A 22786-nucleotide genomic window follows, 5' to 3' on the forward strand; every position below is an offset into this window, starting at 1 on the left:
GTATAGTAAGGCAATTAAAATCTTTTCCTCATTTCCTTCTGTAGATGCTTGGTTATTCTACCCCCATTATTTTCCTTTCCCCTGTTTTCATGAACCAAACATGATTTGACACTATGATCCAATCGTAATTGATACCCCCCATCAAACAAATAGTGACCCAAATAAGCGAATATCTCATCACCATATATGATCTGGGAAAAAATAATCCAAAAACCCAAAACTATTACAAGAAACAATCTTAAATTAGTACAAGTGAGAAGCTGCAATAAGTCTTACAGGCGAAACAGATCAGGCTTCCCTTCACAATCTAGGCTTGATTAAAGGTTTTTGGGTGACTTTTAAAGTTTTAGAATGACATTGAAACTTATAGAAATATATATCATCAAAGGATGGTTAAGACTGTCATTGACACACCATCTCAAGAAAACATGTCCATGAACCCGGTGTACAAGATACAATCTTGAAACCATCTTTAGAAAAAAAACAAAAGCTAAGCAAGTGGAGATCAAAGTTTGACCTCGTGAACAAATCCAAAACTTTTTCGTGAAACCAAGAGTAAGTTTGTCAGTTGTATCAATCTACATTTACATTATAATACGATACTATCATCATAACCAAAATCTCAGATAAAATGTGAGTTCCCTAGAACCTATTAACATGTGTGTAGGCGTTAGAACACTAATCTATCAATTCATATTGAAAAAATGTTCACAGGAATCACTATATCCAGATAGGATCAAGAAAAGATATCAGTTTATGAACTGTGAACTTCGTAGCAGCTACTCTATTTCTTCAGACATCAACGATCATTAGCAAGCTTCCTCTCTTGTACCTTTTGTTCTTGAGCGGGTCCAAATAACTCTATTAGCCATTTATCTCTATCTAACATAAGCTTCCGGAGGTGGTTGCTCTGGAATCTGTAGAGGGAACTTAAATGGGTTATACACTTATACATGACAAATAGGATCCCATGCACAAAAATCTGAAACCAAATGAATGACATTTCATGCTCAAAACGTATGTGAACCAAATTTCATATTGCAAGATTTCAAGGATTATGATAATTTGCCCATTAATTGAATTATGATAATTTGACGGCAAAATTAGTCTCAACACTCTGAACTATGGCTTGAGTGCACCCGACATTCGGTACTTTGCTTAGTGGCCAAAACACCACAAACTAATGACTTGGGTGCAAAGCGCAACTTTAGTGAGTTTTCCGGCCACCATTCTCGACGGAGCCGGTGAATTAAATTTTTATTTTTCGATTTGCATGTCGAAAAATGTCCCGGGGTCATTTTAACCCTTAAAGGACCTAAATTGAGCTCGAAACAAGCAAAAACATAGCGCACATGATTCGTTTAGTGTGTTATAATATATCTCGATTTGCGTGTCATTGTTTTTTATGCCGAATGGAGTCATTTTTGCTATTTTTTTGGCTTGTTTCGAGCTCAATTTGGACCCTTAAGAATCAAAATGACCTCCGAATCTTTACGGGATATTTTTCGGCACGCAAATCGAAAAAAATCACTGGCTCCAACGAGAATGGTGGCCGGGAAACTATCTAAAGATGCACTTTGCACCCAAGTCATTAATTTGTGGTGTTTTGACCACTAAGCAAAGTATAGGGGTGTACCCAAGCCATAGTTCAGAGTGTTGAGGCCAATTTTGCCACAATAGTCTCTCCTCTGCAATTACTACTTAGCTCATTAAATTGGGTCCCAAACCAAATAACTCATTAAATAAATGAGTATTACTAAGCTCCACCGTTTCTTATTTTTAGTAAAGACATCAGGAAATCCAATCGTACACTATTAGAATTTGGAAATAGCCCTGTTCTCTAAACCTGATTTTTGCTGAACTTAAAATATTTTTAGGGTAAATTCAAATTTCTCTGTGAGTAAATCTAGAATTGTTAATCTATGAGATTAACTAGGGCTCCCTCTTATTTTTATTAAGCTTAAATTATTTTTGCTAAACTTAAATTAAATTTACTGATATTACAATATAATTGCTGAGCTTAAATTATTTTTATAGATTAAAACTTTTATTTTACTATATTTGCGGTCAAAAGCTCACTGAACATATATTTGTTGAACTTAATTTATTTTGGTTGAGCTCAACATTTTTTTACTCAACTGAAATTATTTTCCTCCACTAAATTTTTTTTTACTCAATATAATTTGAATAAGGTGAAGACAACGGGCCTAGTTATTTCAATACATCCTGATGACTACTAATTCAAGTGAGGAGGGGTTACTCTTCCTATAATCATATGAGCACTTCTCATATTTCACTGTATCCCAGAATACCAGGACGCTGCTCACAAAAAGTCATTACACACTACATTGAGAACTTTCATGTAGCACTGTTAACAAATTTACAACTTTGCACTTCACCATAAGGATATTTTTGGCAGCTTATAAAAGCTATTATACTATAATATAGATATGTAAGTTCAACGAGCTGAAGAAATGGTGATAAAAGGTTTACCTCTCCAAGCTTCCACTCCTGCTTCAACCAAATGCTTGCATCTACAGCTGAGATCTCTGGAGGATTGTCGTCTCTGAAAACAAGAAAATCAGAACCAAGGTAGTGTCAATATGGTCACAGGTATATAATAAAATTTAAGGTTTAAACATGAAGGAGGGTGCAGATACAAGGTCATGTTCTGCCAAGAATAGGTCACAGTTAAAGTACATAACATAAAGTTATCAATCAGATCAAATACATCAGTTTACACATTAATTTTGTGATATGTAAAGATGCCAATGATCGACATGTTATACTAAACTTACGTCGTTTGTTGAACTCCATTAGCACCAACAAATCCATTGAAAGTTGTAGTAGAATTGTTGACTGCAGGAGTCTGAGTATGAAGTGATACTGATGAAGTTGAAGGTAGTTGGCTGCCTTGACTATTTATACCACTATTGCCAAAGCCTCCTATGTTGGAAGTAATTGGAGCTCCACCTGTTTGCACTGGCACTTGAGGCCCTTGATTATTCATTCCAATATTACCGAAGCCTACCGCAGGAGAAGTAAAGGTATTCCCCCCTGCTTCTTGCGCAGGGAATAGACTGCCTTGACCTCTCATGGCACTGTTGCCAAAGAAGCCACTTGTGTTGGCAGAAAAACTTCCTCCTGGCTGAGCAGGAACTTGAGTGCCAAAAATACCTAGTGAAAATAGAGGTTAGTTAAACAATTTATCTCCATGTTGCAAGATGAGGAGATATATTCAGTACCTTGACTACTCATGCCACTATTGCCGAAGCCACTTTTGTTGGCAGCAGGCAGAATTCCACCTGGTTGTGCAGAAACTTGAGTGCCAAAGGGACCTACAGATTGTAAAAGCTAGTTAAACAATTTCTCCAAGTGGCGAGATGAGGAGATGAATGGAGACCCTACTGATGAAAGGATACCATGTATGGCACATAGACTCAGCTAAACTATCCAACATATATGTATAAGCCTTGGACAAGGACATTGATCAGATAATGGTGCATTTTTTTTACTTGAATTGTCCAAGTATCCATTCTCAACATCTCGCATAGGAATCTCTAGTACTTAAATAGAAAAGAGAAGAATACAGGATAGCACATGCTAGATGCACTGGGACGTGAAAGGTGCACTTGCTAACCTGAAGGAGCACTATTTCCTCCAAATGGGCCAGGGCCTTGGGATTGCCCAAAAGCACTGTTTGATGGAGTAGAAGGCCTGCAACAAGTGATTGCTCAACCATATCAGGTAAACTGAATCATAGTAGAATCATAAAAGTATAGCAGAAAATTTATTCAGAGCTCCAACATTTACAGATTACATGGTAGTATAGTACTGATATGAAGCATTATGTTTGACATTAGCATGTTTTTTGTAGCCCACTGTCCAGGCACAATAAATGCACAATTTTATGCTTGACACAACTACCTAGAGCTAAATGCTCAACATAGTGATACTTGCCTTACACCAAATGAAAGGTTAGGAGATGGACTCTGTTGAGTTGAAGGTGCAAATGAAGAAAAACCACTATTTTGAAGTGTCGGTGATGGTGAGCTGGCATTAGCTGCTGGAAATAAACTTTGTTTCGGCTGAGCAGGAAGTGTATTCTTTGTATATGGATTTTTAAGCAAGTTTTCAAATTCGATCTTCTTAGAATTCACTAAACCCCTTTCTCTTTCAACCTGTGCAAGGAAGAGTTTAGTCATAGTAAAAAAATTTGAACAAACTCAAAGTAAGTATGTCACCCAGAACCCCCAGTGTCAATATTCCAGAAAGGAAATAATAAAGCTAATAGTTCTAAACAAAAACAACAGTCCCTAGCTAACAATATGGCTTCAGAACAAACTAACTCAACAAAATTGGTCATGAAACAAAGATTTTCCATGCAGGTAAATTAGAGAAGACTTACAAAATATGAAACCAAAAAGAACTGATGAGATTACCAAACACTAATATTTTAGCAGGAAAGAGAAACAAATTTAATACAAAAGGCTACAATCTTTTTCCCTGTTAAAAAAGTATATTTTCTGTCAATTCACATATGTAGAACAAACCGCAGTTATCCTACTTGAAAAAACTAATGCATTCCCATGATTCCATGAATCCCTTTAGTATTAATAGCTACAGACCCTACAGTTTCATTACAGACAATACGGTTCATCAAAATACAAAAACTTTATCCAGACTTCAGAAAAACTACTGTGTACAGCTATTTTACAGGTAAATACTTTGTTTTCCATTGAGCACCAATCAGCATAAACATAGAAAAATCACATTGAATGGAAATAATGTATCTTGCAAGCCAACTAGGAACAAAATAATGTATGTGTAAGATAAATGATGATCATCAAAGAGACAAAGACCCCTAAAGATCAATAAATTTCAACAGACTGCAAATTAATGCCTCATGTAGCAGTGAAGGCAAAAGGCTTACAATTGACTGCAAACTGGTGCCACGTTTAGCATCATCATATGCCACTGCCCGCAACTCTTCATAACTAATATCACCGGTAATATCACATGGAAAGCTGCAAAAAAAAGATAGTTAAAAATAATCCTATCCTTGGAATATGAGTAATAAAAAATAGATTAAAAATAATCCTATCCTTGGAATATTAGTAACAAAATATAGAACCTGAGGAGCCATATATTTTTGAATTTTTAACACAACTCGAAAAGGCACTAATGGGTAACGTTTTCACCTTTAGATATTACTCCCAACATATTAAATACACTTTAGGAGTGGGTAATAAGATAAAATGACATATTTTTTCAATAGCTCGCTCTCACACACATCTTGCTATGCATACTATCAAATATTAATGAAATTGCAATCATATTCTAAAAAAAATTAACTAAAAATAAAAGGAAAAAAAAAAAACTAACTAACTAAAAAATTATCAGTCTTTTCAAGATAGAGAGTGATATGCACACACGCACACACACGCCTGAAATTCAGTATCATGCATTTTATTTTAAAAGAGAAGAGTAACCAAGGATCAATTAAGTCAGTGTGCTTAGCCGGAAAAGGGTTGTTGCAGCTTAACAAGACAAACACTAGACCTTTCTTAAGAAGGAGAAAACTTAACAGCATCAAAACACTAAATCCAACTTAATCTCACAAGTGTAATCAGGCAAGAACACTACTCAGTAAGATCAACTCTTTTGAAGTCTTTGTAGTGTATACACGGCATCCTCTTCTTCGTTGAAACCCTCTCGAGAAATGGGGTTGAACTGAAAATCTAAATGAATTTATCACTTTTAGTATTGATTGGGATGCTCAGAAAACCCACCCAATAGCCCTTTTAGCTCTGATATCAAATTTTGTCAACTTGGAGATTTATGCCAATAAAGGTAGCACAAGGAACCATCCAATCAGAGATTCGTGAAACAGCCAAACTTTTTGATAATGACTTATCAATTCATTAGAAAACTCATAGTAAACACTTTACCAGGAGACTCAACTACTGAAACTTGTTATCAGAGTAATGAAAAATGCTTCCTTCTCAACAAAGATATAAACAAACACAGGCTAAGACAAACAGATGTGGTAAACAACACCTATTATCTATAGTCACCTAAAAAAAGACTTACTATTTAAAATGTCCATAACATGTTAGCTTCCAAAGTGGACTCTCATTCTGAAAATCTTCAGCAATTTGACGCTTGCAAGAATCCGGATCTGTACACCTACAGATACCAAATTACCACATCATAAGTAATGGACAACTTGAAAGAAGAAACTAGAAAATTGTTCCTCTCATTCTCCAGACATGAAGAAAAATTACATTAAACTTACTTGTGACTAGCAGCCTGAGACTGATTCTGGGGCTGTTCTGAGCGAACCCATTTATTCTCAAAAGGCTGTGGATTCACAAATTGAAATCAGTAAATAGCAAATGAATCTTATTATCAGTGGTCATAAAAGATTTTTTAAATAAACAAAACTAAAAAAAAAGTTCAGATTGACTGCAAGTAGCTGATCATTGTGGACAATGGAGAAGCTACTCACTAAGAAAACACAGAGATTTCAGGTAAGTGGGGACAAGAACCTTATTTGAATTCGGTTGCCCAAATCCTCCTGAAGAACCACTATTTTGGACACCAAAACCAAAGGGATTGGGCTTCTGCTGCTGGAAAGGTGTGGCAGTCTGTGAACCAAACCCAAAAGCATTGGATTTTGGCTGTTGCTGAGTGGCGTGGGAGAATTTACATTTATCACCAAAACGACAGCTGAATGAAATATGAGAATTGTGATGATCAGAATACCAAAATAAGCCAGCTTTTTTTTTCCAAGAAAACACAAATATTACAAATTTCTTTTGATTTGGTAAGATTGCATGTCAGAGATTGCATACAGCTCCTTTTTTTACAATATTAACTCCCACTTTCACCATTTCACGAATATTATTGTACACTGATTTCCCATATTCAAGTTAAATTCAAATTAGAATTATGGCAAAATTATATCAGGTGAGTTCCACTTTTAACAAACCCTTGATCAAATTCTTTACATATATATATATATATACAAGGAACTGAAAACATTAAAATTAGAGGTCTCAATACATACACTTACTTGGTTACTCTAAAACTCTAAAAGTGAACCGGTGAAGATACTAAAGTCAAAGATACACTTATGCAATACAAAGCTTAAATTGCCACTTAAAGACACTTTATAAGCTCTTCCAATGCAAATTTAATGGTGCAAAAATAAGCAAAATTAATAAATCACTTTTTCCTTCTCAACAAAATAAAGACTTTTAGTCAAATAAGAATAATGGAAACCAAGGGAATGTGTTATTGAATGGACTTTGGGAAAGAAATCAATTCAAAGGTAGTAGAAGACTTTCTTTACTATCACTTGCTTTCCTTCCTAGTTCCTACTAATACTAATACAATTACCAAATCAATGGATCATAAACATTAATTTATTACTTCTTTCATGTTTTATTTTCCATCCTATCTGTAGTAAGTTACATTCGGAACAATCGAAAACCTAATCCAGTCTCAAGAAATGCAAATTTATACAACAAAACTCATTGTCTTAGCTCAAATAGCACTTCTTCCCAAAAGAACCTTGGCCACCATTGTGGGTATTCTCCAAATTCTTCCTTATATTATACTAATGAACTCTCTACCAAATTAACAACAAATTAACTATTCTGGGTATTATCCAAATTCTTCCTTATACCAATGATGTATTTATCATTCTTCCACTCAAGTATTTAAGTATGTAGAAATTCAATTCTCCTCCAAAACAATGTCAAATTGAGGAGCAAAAACTCCCAAATTCCAACCCACCAAAACCCACAAACAAAAAAATTGGAAAAACACAAAATTACAGAACAATAATGAAATTAAAGGACACCCATAATAATTTGTATAAAAAAATTACAGAGAAAATTGCAGGAAAATAAAGAAAGAAGAAAATGTAGCTTACCTCCCACGCAGAAAATTTCTGCAAGGTTCTTTCTTAATGGGCATATTTATTCTGGGGAACACTTCTTTTACTGCAACACTGAACAGAAAGACTGATTGAAATGTTCAACGTTGAAACTTTATTGTTTGTGTTAAATACTCCAAATTTATCGAGGTCTTCTTAGGAGGTTTTGCAAATTAGCGTTTTACTAATTTACTCACTCAATTTAATACGATCTAAATGAATTTGCTCAGGGAATATCAATCAATCAATAGTATTATTAAAACTCGAAGGAATGATTATCATTCCGCCATGTGTTACTCTTTTTGCCACGTGTCATGTTACTTTAATTGATAAAGCGCCATATAAGTAATTATATGTCAATGTATAATCGTAGCAATATTCCCATGAGCTATTATATTACTTGATTAATTTATTATTCACATTCACATAGTGAATAAAAATTAATAACACTCCATAATTGTTTCTAGCAAAATAATATTATTTTTTCCTTGATTTACGCTTAATAATTCAATGGTCTTAATAAATTGCCCAAAATTTATTTATAATTTACATTGTCCATAATAACATAATGGAAAAGCTAATTAATTTTCCTCTTACTAATTAAGTTTGTAACTGAAAAAATAAAATATGACAATTATATCATTATTTCATCTTCATATGTAGTATTATTATTCTTGGTTCTTTGTAGTTTTAACGTCAGTGGCATCACCAATTCTAACTCATACTAATTAAGTTTGTAACTGAAAAATTAAAATCTGACATTATATCATTATTTCACCTTCATATGTAGTATTATTATTCTTGATTCTTTGTAGTTTTAACGTCAATGGCATCACTAATTCTAACCTCATTAAATTATTTTATTTTTCCCTCAAATAAATGTTTAGAAAATTATAACTCTTTCATATAAATAATCCATTGTATGTCAAATATGTCCTTACTAATCACCCCTCTATATTCCAATTTAGAATAGAATATGTTAGCTTCCATTATTGGAGCTGAGAGAGATCATTAAGAATGGTTGATCTACTTTGTAGTATTTTATGTGGGTGTTGTTATGGAGAGGAAGATTGGATACATCACTAAAAGGATGGACGAAACAACCATGCAAAAGCGAAAAGGTAAACAATAATAATCATCCATATTATATGCAAATCTTAACTGATTTCTTTAATCGGTTGTTGTTATCTTCTGTACGTTCAACATAAAAGGTACATGATGACAAGCAAGTACAGTTCGTTATGTTGTAGGATGAAGTTATTAACCTCTTTGGAATAAATAAAGAGAGAGGATTATGTGGAAGAAGAAGAAGTGAGTATTATTTACAAATTAAGTTAGTGGAGTCGAAAAAAAAAAAGTATTAGCTGTGGTATGTACATCGAATTATATATTAAGACTTTAGGGAGGATTAATGATGAACATTAGTGTTTTTATTTAAGTAGAAAATTATTAAAATTTATGGATCTAATACAAATACTATATCATCTTATTCCAATACATGTAGAAGAACTCCACCATTTAACATTTTGCTTAACTCATTTTTTATTACATCAAACATGTAATGACCCGGGGCAACGCCCGGGCCAACAACTAGTTCATAATTAATTGGAAAAGGTTTTTTTTTTTTTTTTTTGAAATTAATTGGAAAAGTTAACCTATAAGATTAATTGATTTAAAGTTACTATAAGGATTAATTGAATAATTGATTTAAAGGATACATTTAATCTAATATTATATCATATATCTAATATATAAAGCTAAACTTTTAACCAGGTCACGATGCAAAGACATTTGACGTTCCAACTTTTCGCCAAGTGTCGTGCCACGTTGGATAGATTAAAATAAACTTCAAAAGATAAAAAAAAAAAAGTTAGTTTAGATTTCTATTTGGATAGAATTTTAAGATAAAATTATTAGTTTAGAGTTTTATTTTCGATAAAATACCAAAATTTTAGATGTACAAATTGAATTACATTTTTTTAAAAAAAATTATTAGATTATAATTCTCAAAAGTTATCAAATAAATTTATTTTTTATATCATAATATTTTTTTGAAGTGAATGAAGTAGTTCAAAGCGTAAAACATCCATTTATAATATATACAAATCGGTTAAAATAATATACTCTTCACAATCTAATAAAATTTTATTACTATGTAGACCCGTCAAAATGTTCAACCCTTGTCTAAAGTTTTGGGTTTGGGTCAACCCAACGGGCTTTAAGCATTTATTTTATTTAATTTATTTTTTTTTATTTTTTAAATGTATTAAATCAAACATTTCCACCAACGTTATCATTAGTTATTACATGCTTACTAGATACCAAATCGTCACAAAAGCACATCAATTTCTAACTGATTTTGTATCAATGATATATTTAAAAATTTGACATATAGATTAAAATTTTATCTTAAAATTCAATAAACAACTCGGACATCGCACGGGTACAAAACTAGTATATATATAAAGGGGAGTTTTTCCCGAGTTTTTGAAGAGTCATGTAGGATTTGATTTTCTTAGCGCGCCATGTAGGATTAAAAATTTTGTTGTAGCCAATTAAATAAGAGATTATTTATTTCTTTTAGAATTAAATAATTCAAATGCCACATAGACAAAATTGGCAAATGAAATTTTTAAGTTTAAATTAATTAAATATTATATATTATCTTTTAATATTAAGAATTTTATCAAAATATATAACAAATTTTAGCACATTAATACAAAAAAAAAAAATTATTTTAAAAAAAATCAAACAAATCGTGCGATGGCTTCATCTAGTTGTTTACAGTTGAAATGTATTTCAAACTAACGTCGAATAACTGATGAAAGCATATGTGGATGTTATTACTCCGTAGACCTGGAAAATGGGTCGTTTGGGTCGGTATGGGTCAGGTCAAGTTCGGGTTGGATCAATTCAGGTCGGGTCAATTTTTGGATCCATATATCAAGTCAAGTTCAGGTCGGATCAAGATTAGCTCAGGTCATTTCGGGTCAATACTTTGAGTCAAGATTTATTAGGAGATTTATTTTTTATACGAAATAATAATCGGGTCAATTGCATTCGGATCCGGATTCAAACCTCAGTCCACGATCCGAATATTAAACGGATTGGATTCGAATTTAGCCATATTCGACCTGAATTCGATGTGTTGTCATTCCTAATTGCGGTTATTTTCTATTTGACTTTGATCGGGTCAAGTATTTGGCTTAAATTGGTTCGGGTTATGTCAGGTATAAGGTAATTTTAGTTCGAATCACTTTGAGTTTTGAGTTTATTTAGGTCAATTAATTCAAGTTATATTCAGGTCGGGTCATTTCGGGTATCGGGTCAACTTCGGATTTCGGGTCAAAGTCGGGTCAATTCCACTTCAGGTCGGGTTGATTTTGGGTTTCGGGTGAGTTTCGTTGTTTCGGGTCGATTTTGGGTCATGGGTCGGGTCATCAGGTCTGGGTCAGGATTGTCAGGTCTATTACTCCGTAGTAAGAAATTAGTCGAGTTTATCCCAAGAGCGAGACTTATACTCCGAACTTCGCCACATCAGATTTCCACTAATTTTTAATGATTTTTCTTAATATTCAGATTTATACAAGACTTTTTGCGGTTTCACACATTATTTTAATTTACATACTTATCCAATTACGAAGGGAGTATTATTAATATTTATTTACTTATATATTTGTTTCTTTTATAAATCATTTTTAAGATGGTGGCCTGGGTTGGCAGCTCACTATTGGGCAACATCATTTTACTTTGTTCTTTTGAATATTGTTTTGGATTCCAAAACTCATCTAAACACTATATGTGTGTTTGTTACAGATTATTGCTAGATTCCATATATTCAACATTGTTAACTTTGTCTTGGTGGTAAATCCAAAGAGATTAAGGCGAAAAAGGAATTGACTTGAGCAAATATTAAATCTGGTGAATGTATAATCTTATCATCTCCTTTTGTTAATGCATGTTTATTTGTTACTGTGTTCGCTAGATACATGCTTCAAATATTGTTAATTATTGCGTTATTTGCATTTGATTAATGATATGTGTGCTTGATTTATGTTTGATTTACGATTTCATGTGAGTTATATATGGTTTAGTACTACGGTTTGATATGCATTAACTCTGTATATGAGTCTGAGTTGTGATTAAATTATGCCCCTGTCTGATACATATATATTGACCTCATTTTCTGTTAATGTGGTTTTTGGTGTACCTAGTTGACTAGGTATTGATGTTAGGTTAATGTGGTTTTTGGTGTGCCTAGTTGACGGGTTGATGTAGTTTTTTGTTGTCTTGTTCGATGATCTTAGTTTTATCATTTTATGCTCATTCTCATATCATGTTATAATTTATATGTAATTTATATATTGGATATGGATGAATGTTAATCAATCATTGCTTTAGGTAATGATTTTTTATACTACGTATATTATTTGTTTATATGTGAGATATTTGTCTTTGCGTTCGTTCTACTACCTATTTAACACAAAGTTTCATATACGGCTGGCAGCACCGTACGGCCAGCCGATATAATATATATATATTTTTTTTCTCTCTCTTCTTTATCTCCCATTCTCTTTCCTATTTTCTTCTTCCCACCTAAACACACTTCTTTCATGAACTCTCTTCTATCTCTCCTCTCTCCTCTCTCCTCTCTCCTCTTTCTCTCTCCTATTTTCATCTTCTCTAGTTAGCCCACTCAAATTAAACAAGTTAAATGGAGCAGCGGTGGTAGGGGGTAAGGAAGCTCCTCATACTCCGTCGCCGAAAAACAAGCTAGAGGTTTTAAGGCCAAATTTAGCCATGAAAACTCTAGATCTAGAGTTTTTATGGTTGAATTTGGCCTTTTTAGCCATATTTCAAGTAAAATTCGAAGCCAATATTTATTTTAAGGTATTTGTTCGATTTAATTTTTTATTTAACAATTTTAATGGTTTTTAGTGGTACGGGAATTGGTGGTGGTGTGGTGGAGTTTAAGGTTTTGAGGACAGCGGTTGAGAAAGGTTGGTGTTGGTGGTGGTTACGGTGGGTTTGGGTGTGGGTTAATGGTTACTAGGTCGGGGGCTACTAGGGGTTACTAGATTGGTCAGGGGTTACTAGGTCGGTTAGGGAGTTACTAAGGGTTACTAGGTCGGTTAGGGGTTACTTGGGGTTACTTGGTTAGGGGTTACTAGGTTAGGGGTTACTAGGTCGGTTAGGGGTTACTTGGGGTTACTAGGTTAGGGGTTACTAGGTCGGTCAGGGGTTACCAGGTCAGTCAGGGGTTACTTTGTCTGGGGAGTTACTAGAGGGGTTACTTAAGTGAGGTTACTTGAGGGGTTACTTAAGTGAGGTTACTTGAGGGGTTACTAGAAGGGTTACTGATATGGTATTTTGACGCACCGTATGGCCAGCCGCACCAGAAACGCGCTGCCTATTTAATTGTTTAACTATAATTATGTACATTCTTAATTATCTCATATCACTTTGAGTTTAGTATGTTGTTTTTCAGTTCTTAGATTTCTATCAATTTAAATGGCTATCGACGTCGTTATTATTTACTAAGCATCCCTTCCATCGAAATTGGCAAAATAAGTGCAAAACTTACGGAAATTTAAAAGTTTGGATACGATATTTAATACTTCGTACTAGACACCACCGAGCGTAATAATAATACATTGACAAGGTGAAATTCACATGAGGTAGGCAAATAAGTAGAGAGAGCACATCATAATGTTAAAATGCAAAACTAAACTTTACACGTGTTTTATATACTACGTAGTAGGTTGGAAACTTGGAACTAACGATTACAACTAACGATTACAACTAGGTTGGAACACTTTCCCAAAGTGTTACTAACTACTGCTACATTGTTATTCTAAATTGTATTCAAGTATATAAGTAATATAGTATCTGTTAAGTATTGTTTTATACAAAGTACTTCGTACATTAGGGTATCAATAATGGTAGTATCTTAGGAAGTTCTTATGGAGAGTGAAAAAATAAGACAAGGCTTTTACTTCGTATTTAGCAATTCAATTGTATTTGGGAGTTTTGAAATAAGAAACCGCTATTGTGAATGAAGAGCTATGATGACCAAGCACAAAATGACAAAAACTAGTTCTACTAGCTATTGTTATAATTTGCAAATTATTATTTAATAAATGAATTGAGGAATTGTACAAGACTACAAAAGTAATTCTAGGTAAGAGCTACGGAGTAGTACATACATTTTATATACACGTACATTATATGAAGGATGACTCTTAAATAAGAGTTGGTGATGACATGGCATGGGAGAGAGATTAAGAGCCCCTTTTTAAGATACTCTCCACTAATTATGCTCTCAAATGGTCTCTCCAGAGTTTAATGACAAACCTATAAAAAAAGCCGGTTTACAATAAACTCACTAGTGTGTGATCCGGGCTTCGCTCCGATTAATAATTTGAATAATTTTATTTTTATATTAGACACTTTAAAAGTCTTGTTAACTTTTATATTGTAATTAGAATACAATGACAAAAATAAATTATTTTGGATTTATTTTGTTTTTATTCTACATTCTAATACTTGTATTTATATATAAATGTGAATTAATAGAACATGATTTGTTTTTAGCTAAGATGGTCATACATGTTGTTTTCATTCAATGAGGTTTTGGGTTCGAATCTCTTTGTATGCATTTTTTATTTAATTTATATAGATCATTGAATGATAATGTGGCATGATGTTAAAAATCATTGCATGATGATGTGGCGGTAATACTTGTATGAAAAAGGATACACGTGGCACATATACAACTTTAGAAACGCCTTTTAATATATAGTATAGAATGTAAATCGGCCCATATTAAGCAAGTGTGGGTGTGTGAGTTTGGGATGACACGTGTGAATAACTCATTTTTTACTCGATGTAATACATCAGCTTATGGAAACAATTCCATTTTCTCTCTCCTTTCTTTTTCTCTCATCCCCTCCCAAATTAAACTGTACTTCTTTTTCCTCATTTCTCCACTTTCAAAAACTCTTTCTCCTAAATTTTTCCTCTCTCCTCTCCATTGCTGAACTACTATACTTCTTTCTTCCATTTTCTTTGGTGATTCAAGCAATCTTTTTCTTCCATTTGCAATATCATCTTGATTTCCAACTTTAAATTTGTTATCTCAAATTTTTGCGTTTTTCTAAAACCAAATTTGAGTATTTATTTTTTTCCCTTCAGTTTTAGATTAAAATGGTAAATGTTAAGCTTATGAATAAGAAGACAATTGATTCTACTATTCAAAGTTTTAAATGAAAGAATAGAAGTTGTATTTTCTGAATTTGTGATGTAATTTTTTATTTTAATATTTTCTTTGTGGATTTTTCTACATATTTATATGGGTAAACTTTTCTTAGATTATGGGTAACTTTTGTAAGAATTATAGGCAACTTTTGCAAGATTATGGGAGTTAGGATAACTTGTGTGATTTTAAGAGTAACTTTTGTGAGTATAAGAATAAATTCTGGGTAACTTTTGTAATTTTAAGGGTTACTTTATATGTATAATAGGTAACTTTTGTAATTTTAAAGATAACTTCATATATATAGTGGGGTAACTTTATGTTCATAATGGGGTAACTTTTTCTGTCCTTTTAGTCCTCCCTATTTTCTCACTCTCTCTCCTCCAAATTCCATTGAAGCAACACGAGAAAGAAGAAAAAGTCACAATACAGAGCATGAGAATTTCAACAATTTCTCACTTTCTCTCTCTTCTATATTATTTTTGTGTGAATTTTAGGGAATGGTTGTCTCATATCTTTGAGTTCCTAGTAATTTCTCACTCTTTTTCCTCCAAGTTTCTCCATTGGAATCATCGCTCCATCTGAATATTGATGCTCATATCTATTGAGATATATCAAGATAGTATTTATGGAATATATTTATGTTGAGATATTTTATGCAAAATAGGATATAATATTTCCTAATATTTTATCTCTAGGATTTCCACAAGATATAGTTTCTCTAGAGGTAGGAATCGTAGGATCTTTGTATTATATATATGGTGCACTTGCTGCCAAATTGAATACAATATCAAGAATTCATTATTTTACATATCTGTAATTAGTTTTTAGAGGTACATGATAAAGTTTGCGGTTGATAGTGGCTCGTGTGTGAATTCGATGTACATGTACAGTAATAAATATTGTACACCCGCGGCACGCAAAAGATTTTGAAGTTTAATATCAAGGTTATGTTAAATACCAGAGTCATAAATGCGATATAATATAAAACGAGGCGTTTCTGCCATAATATCTTCACTTCCATTTTTACTCTATTCCCAAAGCTTGAACTTTTCAAAACATAACTTCCTGTTTTATCATCACTTCACTTTTACTCTCCTTCTCAAACAACGTTTTAATTCATTTTTTAGTGTTCATCTTTGATATTTTTTTTGTTTTATAGTCTGATTTGGCACTAATTTACCTTGGTTTTTCCCCACTTCTCATGGAACACAGTGACAATAATGACCCAATTTACTATCCCAAATTTGCCTTCAAATTTAATAATCCCAATAATTGCCGATTTACATATAATAATCCCAACTAATATTTATTTTTTAATAATACTAACTATGCAATCAGTTTTCCTAGAGCAGACCCAAAAACCGGTTACCTGTTGAAAGGGTAAACTTTTTTTTTTGTTTTTAAAAAAAATTATCATATAATGATCCAGAAATTACAATACAAAAGAAAAAGGGAGGTTTAATTTGTGATGATTTTTCAATCTTTTCTACTAGGTAATCTAGTATCCTTATGCATGAAGATAATCAATTCGATCGTTGTGGTCGGACTCTATTATGGATTTCTGACCACATTCTCCATAGGGCCCTCTTATCTCTTCCTTCTCCGAACTCAGGTTATGGAAGAAGGAGAAGAAGCAGTCGAGAATAAGGTATCAGCAACAACTGGTTTTATTATGGGACAGCTCATGATGTTCATATCGATCTATTATACGCCCCTGCATCTAGCATTGGGTAGACCTCATACAATAATTGTCCTATCTCTAGCACATGATTGGCTTAATATTAAAAAAAAGAAAAAAATAACAAAAACTATCCCAGATTCCCGGCCACTTGGTCGCTGGTACCCTTTCCTCACCCCTGACCTCGCCAAAAATCGGTCGTCCAACCACCCTTAACCACCAAAAATGGTCGGCAGTCCTTTACTACCCATCCCCGACACCCAAAACCACCCACCAGCCCATCACAACCCCAAACTAATGCTGAGCTTGAAGACCTTCACGACGCTTCTTGAGCAAGATTTCCTCTGTCATTCTTTCGGATCTCCACCGTAGTATCCTTTCTTCTACGGCGACCTTAATCGGCGTCAACAACGACTTTGTCTCGATTCCGGCAAACTTTCGTCCTAACATTTGGCCTTAACTACATCGTTTCATTCGAATTTCAATCAACCCACAAAAAATTTACAAAACATAAACCCTAAATTACTTTACCAATTCAAAAACTCACAACATGTGTAACAAGAATTAATCAATGAATCAATAAAATAGTTGAAAATGATGCTGAAGATGACACTTTAAGAATCGATTTACGATAATTGCTCGCCGGACTCACCGCAACAACGGCTACAACTACTGTTGGGGTGGTTTCGCTACCGGATCTAGGCAGAAAAGGATGGAGGTTAGGGTGGTTTTGCAAGCGTGCTGGTGGTTTCATGGATGGCTGGGATTAGTTTAAGGCAATTTTGAGGGTGGGGGGGAAGGTAAGGGCAGTTTCGGGGGGGGGGGGGGGCTGTGGAAGTTGGTTGTTTTCAATGGAGTGGAAGGGTAAAGGGGAGGTTTGTGGCGAGGTGGTGGCGGAATCTGGTTGGCTTAAGGGGATGGGTGTGGCTGGTAGGGAGGAAAGGGTTTTTTTTTATGTTTTTATTTTTTTCTTTAATTTTTATCGAACCACTCACGTGATGCCACGTGTCAAAGCAACCTGTTATATTAGGTTGATCACCGGGTGGGTTTGCTCTAGGAAAACTAAGTGCAGAGTTAGGATTATTAAAGTGTATTTTTCCTCGAATTTAAGGAGAAATACAAGAATTCTTTTTTAAGTGCAATTTTCCCTTTGTATATTCAGATACATTTTTGCTAATTATTTGTGTTTGGTTTTAAATTTGACATCAATTTATTTGATGTACATCAAATTTCCACGACTTGAAAGTTTTTCTTTCAGACATGAGCACCAATGGGCGTGGTTATATCGTGGCCGGGTAGCCAACGATTCTGTGTGGTCTGTTGTGGTGCGAAACGTGGATAAAGACGGTTCAGATTGGGAACTCTACTTGGAAGATGGATGAGCCTTATTCGTGAAGGACAATTACATTCAACAGGGTGACGTTGTGATAATGGAATACAATAAGAGACAATTCTTTGTCAGATTGTACAAGAAGGATGAGGAGGTAATGCCGGAGTGATAGAGTACAAAACATATTCTTAGGCCTCAACCATTAGTTTAAGCTTTTGGTTGAGTTGGTCCTCTAACATAGTATCGGAGCCAACGTGACATAAAGGTCACGGGTTCGAATCTCATCCACCTTACCACCCCTCCTTCAAAGTGGAATTAATTCACCCCTGGTATGGGAAGGCCTGTGTTGCATCCACATTTCAAGCCCAAAGGGCCTTTCATGTGAGGGGGAGTGATAGAGTACAAAACATATTCTTGGGCCTCAACTATCAGTTTAAGCTTTTGGTTGAGTTGGTCCTCTAACATGGAGTTTATAGGAGACGACTCGAGTGATGAAGAGGACTCTAGTACAACCTCGCCAGACTCGCCTTCAGTTAAATCGACCCCGACCACCATGCGAGGAAGAAAGCCTAAATTACAAGGGAAATCGCCTTACATTTCCAAAGTAAGGGCACAGTTGGATGACATGAAGCTTGCTTCTCGCGTTCCAGTTGTTAGTGTTTTGCTCACACCTTTATACATCCAACTAGGAACCTTGGTAAACTCTGATTTGAAAATTGCAAATTTTAATACTCCTCTTTTTAGTTTTTAACTTCATGTTGCAATTATTCTCAATAAAAGACCGAATACATATTCATATTTTTATTTGAATACAAAGTGTATGTTGAGTTCCACTCTATAATCTTCTCGATACATATTAAGTTGATGTGCAACACCTTACTACCTTACTGTAATATAAGTACGTAGTATATTCTTAACCTATAAAAGCACCAAGACACAAAATGAGAAGGGACTCCTTATGAACAGTGCTATTCCGAATATGCCCTTAAAATTATTTGCCTTTGCTTTTCTTATCTACAATAGCTGGACTATTTTGCCCTCCAATTAATTTACATGTGCACATGGGTTTTCGGTTTTCCTTTCTGCACATCCAATTAATTTACATGTGCACATGGGTTTTCCCTATCGAAAGAATGTGCAGAAGGAAAATAATTAAATTTTGGGAAATAATTAAATTAAACTACGAACAACTATATATATCCCATAGAATAATCCATCTCGCCTAACACTCGTTCCAATCAGCACCCTCGACTGATCATGTATAGCTAGCACACATAGAAAAATTAAATTGGATAGTACATTGCATTTCACCAATCAATTGGGAAATGGAAATTAAATTACAACTCAATTTCGGAACAAAAAAGACATGTTTAAGAGTGATTTTGGTTGACAATCGGACCGAGCCCTCCATAGCTGCCATCACTGATTTATCGTTCAGAAGCCCAACAGGACAATCAATTACTTCATGAGTATCAAACAACCATAAATCATGACAAGTGACATGTCTAGATGCCCCGGTATCACCAATTTACTTCTTGTATTGAACTTATCAACTAATCTATCACTTCGAAAGTTGGTGTTACTAATAAGACTTGCAAGAGCCGTCCACTGATCGACTGAGAAAACATGAGAGTATTTATCAAAATTGGTGCTCGCAGTCCTTGCTCCATGGTCTGCTGTGGCTAAAATAATTTTAGACGTTGATGAGTTTTCTTGATCACCAGCCACTGTTAGGGTTTATAGCTAAAATAACCTCGGCGACTGATACCATGTAGAAATTGATAAGGCTTAAAGCTTGCCACCTCACCATTCATTGATTGAGTGTATATGTAATACAAGATAATCTCAAAAGATATGACCAAATCAAAAGATACACACAATAATATCAATACCCAATCAACCCTATAATCAAGGAATTGAAACAATATCTCAAAAGTATATTCTAATAATTCTAACATCAATCAATCAATCAATTACAGACTACTAAAACCGAATCTAAGGGGACACTTGGCAATGTATTATTTTCCCGCCAAAATTACTTTCTAAAAAAAATCATTACCTATAGTAATATATAAAGAGAAGGGGGTTTTGGGTGATAAATTTCACTTTCCAAAATTACCCTTCTTAAATTGAATAATTACATCTATTATTTTTTTTTTACAGAAAAATTCTATTAATGACATTTTCTCACTCATCAGTTACCACAACTGCTCCAATTACCATTATTAAAAAAAAAAAGGAAAATAAATTGCTCTAATTACCACAACTGCCCTCCCCCGAAATTTAATTATTTTTTTCCTAATTGCCCACTTTTTTTTTTTTAATGTCATTAACCAAACCCTCCCACATCAATAAAAAACCGCCTGCAAGTACTCTTCAAATGAAGGATGTAATGCAAAGGCAAGAGTGCAAATTACATCGTCAATGTCACATACTCGCTAATTAAGGTACTTTAATTATTTTTTATTAAATTATATAGTGATAGTAAATTAGTAATTAAATAAATTTGATCATTATTATACATTTGAAAATATTATGTTACTATTATCTTTTGTGTTAGATATATATTCTAAACTACTTTTATAGTTTAGAAAACCATTTTTTTTCCGTTGAATGCATGTAACATACTCTTTTGCTTTGTTATATTTTCTAATTGAAAGAAAGAAAAATTTTTCTAATTTATTATAAAATTTAAAACTTAATGATTGTTATATTTGTGCCATTTTTTTTTTTGAGGGGAAGCCGAGCTAATGCATTTAGTAATCAATGCGCAAAGTGTTCGAGAGTATATACGGGGAAATCATTGGGGGACAATGATTAACCCAAACCTGTTCAATACCAAAAGGCATTAGCTTAGCAAGGTGATGCGCTACAAAGTTGCCATCCCTTTTAACATGAGACTAAGAAAAAGACATAAAAATACTACTCAAAATTAATATATTATCTAGGACACCATCAAGATCCGATAAGTAAACAGAGTTCTTCGAGAGGCGATTTATGAGGATTTGGCTATCCGACTCAAAAATAATATTCTCGAGCCCATGTTTCTGTGTAAGCTTCACTGCCAGCAATAATGCCTTCCCTTCTGCGATGTTTGATGTCCACCCAGGACGGAGAGTACTATAGATTGCTAAATTTTATTTTTATTTAGCCAAAATTTGAATGTATTTTTTAAATTAGTGTTAAATCTACAATTTGGGGTCAAAATTATTTGGAATAGCTCAAGGAAATTAGGGTATAAAATATGATACAGGATATAATTATTAATTTATAATGTAGCATTTTTTTATGACATGTATGTTATCGGATGGATTTGTTTCTTTCTATCTTATAATTGATAAACACATCAAAAAAAAAATTAATTGATAAACACTTCAAAAAAATTCAAAATTTGTAATGGTAAGATTTGAACCCTTGATATATTCTAATAATATTTGCATTTTTTTTTACATGAATTCCTTTTTTACAACAAAATAATATCACAATGTTATGAAATTAAAGAGATCGAGGAGAAAATAGGGGAGAGAATGAATCTATATTCTTAGTACTAAATGATGTGGGAGTATATATATGTGTGTGTGTGTGTGTGTGTGTGTGTGTGTGTGTGTGTGTGTGTGTGTGTGTGTGTGTGTGTGTGTGTGTGTGTGTGTGTGTGTGTGTGTGTGTGTGTGTGTGTGTGTGTGTGTGTGTGTGTGTGTGTGTGTGTGTGTGTGTGTGTGTGTGTGTGTGTGTGTGTGTGTGTGATACAATTAGGGTTTCCTTGTAGAATAATAAACCTAGTTAATCTAAAATATCCTAGAATTATCATAAGGGTATAATGGACATCCACTAAATACATATATTATATAACACCCCCCTTGGATGACTATTATCGAATAGTGTGCCTTGTTAAAACCTTACTAGGAAAAACCCGATGGGATAAAAACCTAGTGAAGGAAAAAGAGTACAACACTTTTGTAATACACCTTCACATGCTGCATCGTTAAAAACCTTACCAGGAAAACCCAATGTGGGACAAAACCATGGTTAAGGGAAAAAGAATGCAGCGCGTATTTTCTCCCCCTGATGAATGCATAACTTGAGATCTTCCTATGTAATGATCCAATGCCCTAGTAACTTCACACTTGTAGCTGAATAACATTCCTTGATAGTTGATCCTTCCTGATATGATCATACTTGAATCTTCTAATCTTCACTATGAGGCATCTTCATTTCTCCACACTCGTGAGAACAATATCTATATTGCGTTTACCACTATCTTATATGACATTTTTGTTTCAAGTTGCCTTACCATCAAAATTATACTTACTTCTAGAGGTCGTAAAAGTAGCTATTGATAATCAAATATTGATAATAATTTATGACAACTCGTGATATCTTGATATCATTATCTAAGCTTATATGAATTAGTAATAACATAAGTAATTACTATGTACTTTACTCATGGTTCTTCTGGACCATAAGAAGATTCCTACTGTTATATATCTCATTACTATTCTTGTTTAGACATTTTGCATTTTATACGAAAGTTCTCCAATGTGTACAAAATCGATTAACTCTCACATGGTTAAACTT

The 22786-nt window shown here is 33.7% G+C and overlaps 1 protein-coding gene across 1 annotated transcript; it reads right to left on the bottom strand.

The window, feature by feature from the left end:
- Positions 1–560: 560 nt before the first annotated feature.
- LOC145593159 (zinc finger CCCH domain-containing protein 46-like) lies at positions 561–8143 on the bottom strand. Its single transcript, XM_081649664.1, has 11 exons — positions 7943–8143; positions 6552–6732; positions 6299–6363; positions 6094–6189; positions 4934–5027; positions 3961–4181; positions 3641–3717; positions 3246–3338; positions 2799–3177; positions 2494–2566; positions 561–917 (listed from the first exon to the last, which is right to left on the bottom strand). Exons 1-11 carry the CDS (start codon positions 7984–7986, stop codon positions 879–881), a joined length of 1362 nt encoding a protein of 453 aa, XP_081505790.1. The 5' UTR covers positions 7987–8143; the 3' UTR covers positions 561–878.
- Between the last annotated feature and the right edge of the window lie 14643 nt (positions 8144–22786).

This window comes from Chenopodium album, chromosome 18 (genome assembly GCF_948465745.1).
Source record: "Chenopodium album chromosome 18, dcCheAlbu1.1, whole genome shotgun sequence".
NCBI lineage: Eukaryota > Viridiplantae > Streptophyta > Magnoliopsida > Caryophyllales > Amaranthaceae > Chenopodium > Chenopodium album.